At 32.8% G+C, this 12057-nt stretch overlaps 1 protein-coding gene across 2 annotated transcripts in view; it reads left to right on the top strand.

The window, feature by feature from the left end:
- The window catches only part of LOC112600912 (early growth response protein 1-B-like), a 32017-nt gene extending 21422 nt beyond the window's left edge, over nt 1-10595 (top strand). Inside the window, exons 1-3 of one of the 2 annotated variants that reach the window (XM_025348262.1) lie at nt 1951-2386; nt 2814-3233; nt 8425-10595. In XM_025348262.1, coding sequence (XP_025204047.1) covers nt 2873-3233; nt 8425-9731 — 1668 coding nt within the window. In that variant the 5' untranslated portion in view covers nt 1951-2386; nt 2814-2872 and the 3' untranslated portion in view covers nt 9732-10595. Of the gene's footprint in view, nt 1-1950; nt 2387-2813; nt 3234-8424 lie in introns of those variants that run through there. The other variant, XM_025348261.1, reaches the window with a different exon arrangement.
- Nucleotides 10596-12057: the final 1462 nt, after the last annotated feature.

Raw genomic sequence — 12057 nt, 5'->3', positions numbered from 1 at the left:
ACGGTATGTACTTCGTTCAGTTACGTATTGCTCCTTACCATGAATCATAATATTATCGTATTGTATATGATAGAATCGTTTTAACTTATTAAAAATAATAATATATATACCTGTATGTGTTTTATGATAGGTACATTTTCTTACCCAGAAAACGGTGTAGTAATATAGTATAAAAGGTAAACTGTAATGTAATGTTATATTCAGTACGTTTGTTTGTTTTAATAATAAGTCTCAAACTATTAGACAGTAAGGAAGTGTATAGGTACAACATTATAATAGTGTACTGAGTAGTATAATCCAAAAGGCGTATTTATAAATTATTTATACATGGCAAAACCGAGAAGTAAATATTGTTAACATTTAACCATTATGTCAGACAATATTAATGAAGCGACATAATTCTTCATACGCATACAGTGTTTGTAAAGCATTTCATAAACGTAATACCCTATATTCCATACAGGTGTAATAAATATAGCTAATACTATTATTATAGTTCATAATATGTCCTACAATACTACATTAGTAATAATTAATATTATTTCGTCGTACGTTCATATTATTACCTTCTCCGACGCATCATAACCGTTGTCCGTGGAATATCCTGCAGTACACATCCTGACTGCACATTCGTATATTATGTTATATACTGTTATTATCGTTTGTACACATATCTATAATATGCTATTATATCGAAATAGTCATATTAATAAACACTGATAGGTGAGATCGGAACGCGCTCGAATAACGGATATATTTGTAGGTCAGTACAATACCGATATATCGGTCACTCCACCAATACAACACGACCACACATATGTGTGGTATAATGCGACCTACATAATATTATTATTGTGATCGTGTGTTTTCTCGCCCCCGAAGTTTTACGCTACGCATTGTACATATATCTGTGTTTGTGCGTGCACTGTGTTTGTATATAATACATATTATAACATACGCGCGATCGTGTATATTGTGGAATTCGGACGACCCACGGAATATGGTTTCTAAAATTAAGCTGGCTAACAGCCCGGATCGGTTATTTAAGTACGTGACTAAGTCGTGTTAGCTGCGTGAAGAAATAAAAATAAAATAATATATCGTAGTTATATTTTTGTTTAGTGTTTTAAGATTCGCATTTAAACTTTTCGTCTACATTAACTATCTCATTTATACATAGCAATTTATTCACTATACTTCATATAATTATTCCTAATGATATTGTGTTTTATGAATTTGAGTGTTTCGCACAAATGTCACTCAATATATCTACCCATATTATATTGTAGCGGTTCTCAAACTCATGCTCCACTTGAGCCTAGGGCTCCGCGAGAGTAATCTAAGGCTCCGTGGCTCCTCCGAAATTTTGTATATAATTAAATTTAAATTATTAAATTATATTATATTTTTGATAAATTTTATTTTTATAATACAATATTTGAGGCCTAAACCAATATGATTATTTAAACGTTTAAAACTTTAAAATATTTATAAATCCCACATATGAATCATATTTTGTGTCATTGTCAAAATGAGATTAGATAAAAGTCGGGTTTTCATTCATTTGACATGTTGTAGATAATGATTTGTTACTTATCTACAAGTACAATCTACATTCACAAGTTCAATAATTCTGATTCTCATTCATTACTCTATTCATCGGCCGCTAACGCAAATATTGTTATTTCGGTGTTTATTTCTATTACGTGTTTCTTTTACCTCATCAATTGTTTTATTGTTAACAATTTTTGTGAATAAAATACAAATGGATCGTATATTTCGTATTTTATAGAAAATAAAATAAAAGCAAATCATTTACAATTGTTAATTGTATTACTAATTTATTTATGCATTTTGTTGCCTCATATATGACATTTCGATCTTTGGGGCTCCGTAATTTTTAGGAATATATAGGCTCGCGAACAAAAAGTTTGAGAACCGCTGTCTCAGTGTGTACGGCCGCCGCGTATCCCGACACACGCGTCGCGCGCGCCTTCAGTTCAACAAGTCGACCGGCGCCAGCATCACGTGCGTGTGCGTGACCGTGTGCGTGTGCGTTTTACGTTTGTTTGTGTATGTGTGCAAGTGCAGCGGCCCCGAGAGAGTCATGTGCGTTGCCGCAGTACCATCGCAGTAACGAGAGATACGCGCGTCCAATTTACCTAACGCCGTCGAGTGCGCGCCCCCCCGTTATAATAATAAATTATAATAAAATCGTATTGTCGACGCGCCTATACACCTAACCCGTACGCGTCTTGTGGTAACGAAACAACGAATTTCGGTTTTTTAAATTGTCGCCGGAACGCGCCTGCTGCTATTTCGTGACACAGTCTGTACATTATATAAACATAATATTTTATCACGATACGACGACGACACACGATACGTAAGTGTACATACGTTACCTAACGCATTGATGCGCGCACCATCATAACGTCGGTCATCGTCTGGGCGAACGTTAAGTAAAAAACAAAAACAAAAACTTCGTCCGATCGTCACCCGTCTTTGTCACCGCACGCGCCAACCCCCCAGCCCAGGCCTGGCACTGTCCAGGTGCGTGATCCGCGTGCCCCTGGCCCCCAGCTCGTGGTCGCCGCCGCCGGACGATTGGTACCCGTTCCACGATATCGAGCTGGTCGAGTCGCCGGAATCGCCACCACCGTGCCCAATAATTGATCCAAAAGACCGCGCTCCCGTTGCCGATCGTAACCCGAACGACAACCACATCACCACAACCAACAACAACAACAACAACAACAACAGTACCGGCGCTGTTAATAATAATTGCGATCGGCGTGACGCTTGTGCCGTAGGTGTCCCGGAGCAGCACCAACACCAGCACCAGCAGCACCAACAACAGCCCGAAGCCGATATGATCATGGAGTGCGGTGCCCTCGAGCCCGGCGTCGGGCCGCTCCATCATGCGCATCACCACCATCACCACCATCATCATCACCACCCGTACTTGTTGGCCGAGTCCGCGGCCGCCGTCACCACGGCCACCACGGCCGCTGGGCACTTCAACGTGCTCAGCTTCGAAACGTACAAAGGCGGCGTGGCCACCGGCACGGGTGGACACGTGGGCAACGGCGGACACGGCACCGGCAACTCGGCGTGCCACAGCCCGGCACAGGGAAACGCCGGCACCGATCTCAACACGCCCGTCACAACGAGCGCCGAAGTACCTTCGTTTTTCGGCCCATCCACAGTCGTAGAACCGCCACTCATAACAGGTACCTAACCAGCATTACTCTCTTAAATATATTATATCATATTTGCTTGACTATTGTATAGATGTGATAAGGCACTCGTTTTTATATTTTATTACGGTTTTGAAATGTTTAAAAATAACAAACTCTATAGTAGTTCATTTATTTTTTTCCAAAATTAGTTTAAACGCCAGTAATAATAATATAATTATTTTGAAGAGAAAATACCTTGCAAAAGAAAACAAAACTATTTCAAATTTTATCATTTGAATCCATATATATATATATATTTATAGGTAATAATCCATCGGTAGGTTTAACGATAAAATGATAACTATACAAAATAATTTAAAAGTAATATTATTTATATAATGCTTAAGTACAGTGAAACCCAAAAGCACAAATCGTCTATTTCTTATAGACCAAGATTGCAAATTCGTTTTGAGCTTTTATACCTTAATAGTGGGATAAAAGCGCAAAAATAAATATTGTACCTGTTGGCCGTTACACTATAAGTTTCATTTTAAAAATATTAATTATTAAAGTAAATTATTCATTTTAATTAAATATATAATATTTTTATAATTCAAAAATACATCAACAGTGATCTAGTTTAGTTGAAGTTTAGTATTATCGTAATGAATTACAGTGAAGATTTATAATAATTTAAGATTACTATACAATATATTATACAGTATAAACTTTAAAATTATAACAAATATATTTGACTTGAAAATTGATATACGTTATAACTATATAGATTATTTCATGATTTTAGATTTATTTTTAATTGAAACATAATATATTATTAGAAATTCGAGTGAAAAATTTAAAATCGTATATTATCAGATAACTATTAATAATTATATGATTTTAATAGAATGCACTTAATTTTTGTAAAATTTGTTTGCGCTTATGATTTGTTAAAAAGATATTTTTTTTTTTTGCGCTTATGGAATATTTATTTTTACGCTTTTGGGTTGCGTTTGGGTCATTTTTTGCGTATATGGGCTACAGCCCATAAGTACTCCCAAAAAATTTTTCCTGCGAATAAACGAAATTTAAGTAATAAATAAATAACTTTAAACATTCGTATTATAAATTTTATGAAATACGAATATTAGGTGAAATTTTAAAATTATTGAGATAAAATGTTAATTAGGTATAATTCCGCCTTGGTTATAAATTATATTTAATTTTTAAGGCACTATAACATTGTTATAGATATACCTCATTTCATATTGTTCACATGAATGAAATATTATGTGAATACAATTTCCATAACCCCCCGAACAACGCGGGCGGTGTCGGTGACCCTCCCGCGCTAGTAGTCGTTCATCGATTTTGCAGTGACCTCGGCACGCCAGAAAGGTGAATGAAATATATTTCCCTCTCGTTTCTACCCCACAACCTAATATACGTAGATACGCTATATAAATACATTCCACGATTCGGCAAGACTATATATTTTAACCGCCACTCTCTTGCGCAGCTTATACTTACAGGTTAGGCTCGTAATTTTATTTTAACTTGTCTACCTATAGAATAAACATAAAGCGTTAATATATAAGCATTAAATTATGGAAATAAAATTTATTGATAATATTATACAAAAATATACACGAAAACTGTATCGGCAAGATGTTATTACAAACGCTCAATGATCTGGCGCGCTCCGGGGAACGTTCGCGCAGGATTGAATTTTCTATGGTGGTAGTGACAGAGAAAGGTTGTTAGGGGTTGTGTAGGACAGAGGTTGCGCCAAGTTGAATGGACTTACTAGGAATGTGTGGTATATGCGTGCGTTTCAAGCGCGATCTAGAGGGTGGTGGCCGTGGCATTGCGTACGAACCGCCACCGCCGGTGGATCAATACCAGCCGGCCCGAATGAAAGGAACTTAAATTTTTTATTATGAAATTGTATTAGTAGTGGTTTCTACTCTCCGCATGAATGGGACAGATTGTTAAATATGTAGCATCGTGAGTTAACGGTTAGATTAATGTCAGGCGGAATCTGAAGAAAAAAATCGATAAGAGACGGATGGTGAACCTAAATATATATGTATACAAATTATTTACAACTACTTGAATAAAATACTACGAAAAATTGCTATTTTATTGATATTTATTAGATATCGCATGGTATCCATGGCGTGTTGCCTTATATATATAATATATAAAATATATGTGTGTGTGTATTTAATGTAATTTAACAGAAAAATATTTTACTCTATTACGATACAACGTAATTTACATACTTTATATTGCTTTTCCTAGAAGGTTATGCGATGGAGTCGAAATCAATATTCTTCCTATCCGGACATAACCCTCCTCCTTGCCCATCTACCACGTTCCCGCACAACCCGTACATAACCGACCCCTGTATAGCTGACTGACGAGTTCTTTATATATAACTTACGAGAAATGATTTCACTTTTTATTACAACCGCTTGCAATTCAGCAAAAAATAAAAGTACATATTTTATCGTAATATAATCGATCGTAAAGCCATTATAATATCTAGACAAAACCGTTGTAATAAGTTTTTATATCACACCAATCACAACAGTGTTCTTAACTATCCTTCTATAATACATACTTAAATATATATATATACATATATTAAATTATATATTATAAATAATAACATAGTATAAATGACAGTTATAAGCGTTGTATTTGATACTTATATTTACGCGGAAAGTGTGTCCATCGATTTACGTTACGGTTATGATAATCTGAATTATAATATTTATAATACATAACGCGCCCAGCCGATAATTATATATGCACCGACCGTTCGATTACGACCAATAGCATTCTTAAACTTATGCAATAAATTAATATTTTTCAATTATTGCGTAAACGAATTCCATGTAGAATCCACGTGTTCCAATACAAGTATTAATTACTATGTGCTTAAATAAAACGGTATATATTCATTGCCAAGTGGCCGTTTTTATGGCATGTCTAAAAACTTTTGCTTTTTAACATTATTTATTTTTTATGATTAAGATTAGTTTATTTAAATCTTTGAATAAACATTTGGAAATTATATAAAAGTATTAGTTCAAACAAATTAGTAATGTCTGCCGAGATAATGGCGTTAATTTTAAAACGAAAAAAATATATAGGTACCTATTATATTAACATACCTTGTCTAATACTTGGCAGTCAACCAATACTATAATATTCACATATTTACGTATTGTTGTTTTTAAAACCTGTAGTAAATTATAGAAATATAAACCTAAAAATAAATAACGGTTGTATTAATATAATTTACATACATTTAATTACATTTGTTACAAGTAGGTACCTATATGTTTTAATATGTGCGCGTTTTACTATTTACTAGTCATATACCGCTGCTACATTAACAGCAATATTTATTTAACGATTCGTATACATTTTTTCATCATACATTTGTAACAATAAAAATAATTAAGCCCTTAAATATTATTTTTATAATATTTTAAACATTTGTACAGATATTAAAAAAACCTATGTGAATTATTACATGTTGGATAAATTAACGACGCTAATCGTTAACGGCGATAATATCTAACGTCTAATGTGCCTAATGTTTTTACTTTTTTTACCAAAAACTTCAAGACCAACTAGAAAAAATGTCGCGGCATTTGCTTTCTCTCGGCGTCCCATGGTTCTAACGGACGATTTATAATACTGCATTATATACGCACGTTAATATTTTTCAAAAAAATAATGTATTCTAGTTTGTGGCAGTGTTGTTTATATACGTATATTTATAAAAAAAAAAAAAAAAAACTAAACACTCAGCATGTGGTGTCTTGATAATGATCCCCAATAGTCTACAAACCACTGGGTCAGTTGTTTTATTTTTTATTATTTTTTTTTTTTTTTTTATTGAATCTCAGAAGAATGTATAAATAATAATAATGGAATACTAAAAAAACTACTTAATATAAACATTGATCAGAAGTCGTAATTGTTTAGACCCACTATTTTCAATCTGTGTTGTTTTAACTTATATAAAATAAATATTATACAATTATTACAATCGTTATTTGTTGTTCGCGTTATTAACATCTAGATTTTATATAAAACCGCGGCAGTTTCAATTCAATTGCTTTAGAAAAAAAATTAATAATAGTAATAACTCTACAACATTTCAAGTGTTTGCGTAGCCCTGGATGCAAAAAAAAAAATTGAAATATTTGGCTCAGAAAAAGATTTTTTATTACTATTTCTATCTTTTTATAACATTATACTGAGTACCTACGGAGTTTTCACGGATTAACGAATGCATCTAATAAGGTCTTCAGTTATGTATACGTGCTCAACATCATAATGTACGTACGTTACAATGGTTACATAGTTTAGAATGGGTTAAAAAGACGACGGGATAATAAAGTATGTAGAAAAAAGTAACAAATTCGCCATCAGCATAAACCAGTTGTCGTCGCCATCGAGATAATCCGAAAAATATGTGATACATGTTTAAAAAAACCACAAACAGCCGTATACACGACATATACAAATTTTAACGTTCAAAAATATTATTCATCACTGAGAATATTTATCAAAAATTCGATATCGTAAAAAAATAAATAGATTATCGGTAAATTTTAATACCGGTTAAAATCCTTTATCGCATACAATTATTATCATTTCTCTCTGCTTTATACAGTTTCCTCTTTGCGCCACACAATATTTTATAGTAAAATAACAAATATAAAATAATTCAATATCGTATAATATTATAGTATGTATTTTTTGACAACTTTAGTATTGCGCATTTCGATTTATCGTTGAAAAATTATTGAGTATGATATACATGACATTAAAAAATAAATAATGATATCAAAATATAAAATTTATACTGTTAAACATGTTTATCTGAAATGAATAAAGGTAGGACCTGGTAATGAATCGCAACAATCAGTAAAATTTTGGTGTTCGTATTTCGTGCCGTAGTCATATATAACTAGCACGTAGTTATTATTAAACGTGTAAATGTATAATGTGGAATGGTGGCAGAAATCCAAATTTTATACAAAAAATAATCACCAGCCGACACGTGTCACAAGTTTTTTTTAAACTATTTAGTTTAACACCATTATGATCCTTTGCAAAGTGTGAAAACACGATAAATTATTAAGAAACTTAACATGTAATATTCATAATGTAAAAAATATGATAATTTTTATAAATTTTTTTTATTTTTTTTTAGGATCATTGCAAGACACTGATGAAAATGTTAGCAATAGAAATGCTATAGAACACAAGCTAGAGGTATCGCTTCAATTGAAAACAGAAGCAATCGGAGGTGAACCGGAACAGGACGATGCTGGCCAAGACGTCATGTACACAACTAACTCTAGCATACCATCAGGGCAGTCCAGGATTAGTTATAGGTTCTCAACAAATAGTCCTATGCAAACAGCTCCGTGCTCAACTAGTTCCTCAAATAACAATAATAACAACCACCTCAGCACATCTTGGCTTTTGCCAAGCCCAGACAAGAATATATTTCCACCTTTGTTCAACCTGCTCCAACCTCAACCGTCGAGCACGCCCACCTCATACCACAGCTCCAGTCCTCACTACGAAGACAGATCTCAACAAAGTCAAGTAGAATTGCTTGGAATGAGTATTGACTGTGGTAAACAAGCACCACCCACATATGCCGGTTGCGGAGTGACTGGAAACGATCAAGATCTCATATACCACAACCGTGGTCAAATGATGCAACAACAGTCATCACCAGTGAACAAATACCATTGGTTGGATTCGCCGGTCGAATACGGGGGACAGCATCAACAACAACAACAACAGCAGCAGCAGCAACAGCAGTTACAGTCTCAACAACAACAACAACAACAAATGATTCCCAAGCAAGAGTTCAACGTAGTAAACGTGGACGTCCAGTCACCAGGTTCGTCGAGCGTGTCGCAAGGTGGCTACAGCGTCCAGCTAGCTGAATATAACCCATCGACAAGCAAAGGTCACGAAATACTATCGCAAGTATATCAGCAGTCTTCGCTACCGCTGAAGCTAGTGCCAGTGAAACCCCGGAAATACCCAAACAGACCTAGCAAGACGCCAGTGCATGAGCGACCATATGCATGTCCAGTGGAGCATTGTGACCGTCGGTTTTCTAGATCGGATGAACTTACAAGGCACATTCGCATACACACGGGTCAAAAACCGTTCCAATGTCGTATATGCATGCGATCGTTCTCCAGATCTGACCATCTTACGACTCATATTCGAACACACACTGGTGAGAAACCGTTCACATGTGACGTGTGCGGTCGTAAATTCGCGAGAAGCGACGAAAAAAAGAGACATGCAAAAGTTCATTTGAAGCAACGGACGAAAAAAGAAACCAAAATGGCAGCGTTGCTAGCTCAACAACAACAGCAGCAGCAACAGCAACAGCAACAGCAACAGCAACAGCATCAGCAACAACAAGGATCGTCGCAACAACATATGCATCACATGGGATTCCAAACCGGCGACACTGGTCACATGTAAACTCAATCATAGAAATATGTCTTTATTTATTCCCTTTTATTTATTCTTCATACGCTAGGGTGCTTAAAACCTAAAGGTAAGCACGGAAGAAACCACTGTTACCATTTTTAGTTACACTACCAATGTATGAGTCACTCCATCTTACGATACCTATCTTATTATTAGTATTGGATTACAGAGTATTTATACCGTCGGCAATGAAGTCGCCAAAATCAAAACAGGGACATAACTATATTTGTAATAATTATTGGTGCTACACGATTTGTATCTTTAAAGTGGATCATCTTGAATGTAGAGTATGCCATCGTAGAGTAAAACAAGTCTGTTTGGTATTTGTCAAGTAGTAAGGATTTACAACATCTAACAACGCAATAGGTATTTTTACTTATTCACCAATCTATGAAACTTATAAATTTGTCAATCCAAATAGGTGAATTCGTAAATTTAGTAATGTATTCCGTAGTTAAGCCGTGTTTCTCATGTTGTGTAAAAAAAATGTTTAATATTAATTTTGCTCCTGGTTCCCAGATTTATAGCAATTGTGTCGGTTCGAGGAAACAAACTCATCGAAGTACCTGATTAAACCATGATTAAAATATAATGCACGAATACATTCCTTGCTAAAATACACTGTTGGGCTATAGAATATCCTGAGATTTTTATTTTAGCATAATTAGTATGTATTATTTTATCTTTTGCATTTATTTTATTTGCTTTTTATCAATATAACTGTAATTTTCATTATTATTATTATTATTATTATTATTATCATTATGGTATGCCTGTTTTGCATTCCAACATGTATTTTTACTGGTATTTCTGTTAAAAATTTTATTTTATGGACAAATTTAAATTTGAAGGCTAAAACGGTACGAATTCTTTTCTTAAAAATTAATAAAATTTAAAAGACATATTTTTGTACACACAAAAAAAAATGAATAATACTTCGTTTTATTTATTTATTTATTTATTTATTTATTTTCTCCTATATTTTTCTGTAAATTACTCAAAATTAGGTTTAGTACATTTTTTTTGTAAATCTCTGTTTCTGTTAACACCCACTTGTTCTTCGGTAAAAGCATTTTATATAATTTATAAATTTAAAAAAAACGCGGAAATCTATTAACAATTATTTAACAACTTACTGTTAAGGTGTTTTACTGTAAGTATAAAATAATTAATGTTGTTTATTTTTTTATTCATTCATTGGTGTCTTACATTTTGTCATTTTGTAAGTTAATCGTATTTTTTGTATTATACAATATAATAGCTTGTTTTTGTATCTGTATACGAACGTTTGTACAACAAATGGTAAATCGCTCAATGGGTTTATATTATAGTCATTTCATATTATGTCTCTATTTTCTACCATTATAAATTTCACAACTCAGTGTCTCCAAACAATATTTTCTTTACTAGTTAAAAAATAATTACATCGTGTTAAAAATATTTTCAATCGCACACTTTAATAATACGACCTATTAATCTAAATATTTATTCGTATAGCAAAAGAGGTAGAGGTAGTACACACACTAATACATAAAAACATTTCAAATAATTATTGTTATCACTTATGACTTTTATGATATTTCGAGTTTAGACCTGTAAATTCTCTATCAAATTAAGATATGCCTGCCTATTGATAATTATCACAAGTAAGATGATATATAACTGACAATAGCTAATAAAGATAATACATTTAGAGAGTATCATTAGATTTGTCTGCGCTATGATAATACACACCGATGTAGTAAAATATCCAATAAATTAGCAAGAGTTTTAGATATTGAGAAGAACCCTTATTTTTATTCTTTTTTTTTTTTTTTTGAACAGAACGTAAACTTAACTATGACTTTTTCCATGCTCATTCATAGATACGTATTCCTAAAAAAATTATGTATTACTTAAAATTATTTGACAATCTATATTACAGTAAATTTGTCTACAATTGATACATTAAAAGCACATGGCAGGCAAAATTATTCCATTTTTGAGCTGCCAAACATTTGTTATATACATTATACATATATATTATAAATATATATATTCTAAAAAACCGTTACTACATTATATCGTTGTTATTATAAATTAAAAGATTTTTCTATCTAGTTTGTGAAGTTTGATGTTAATGTATAAGTGTATATTATTATTTTACTTTAATTAATTGTATAAAAAATTAAAAATTAAAAATAGATGTTATAATATTTATTATATTACATTTTAAGTGTCTAATGTTTTGTCTTCTTTGACTGACATGTATTTTTCTTCTTTTTATATTTTATGTGTACAATATTTAAAAAAATAAATGTCTGTAAAATTGTTAACT

Source organism: Melanaphis sacchari, unplaced genomic scaffold (genome assembly GCF_002803265.2).
Source record: "Melanaphis sacchari strain LSU unplaced genomic scaffold, SCAv2.0 Contig73_pilon_pilon, whole genome shotgun sequence".
Classification (NCBI taxonomy): Eukaryota; Metazoa; Arthropoda; class Insecta; order Hemiptera; family Aphididae; genus Melanaphis; species Melanaphis sacchari.
This window is presented reverse-complemented; position numbering and strand designations above follow the sequence as displayed.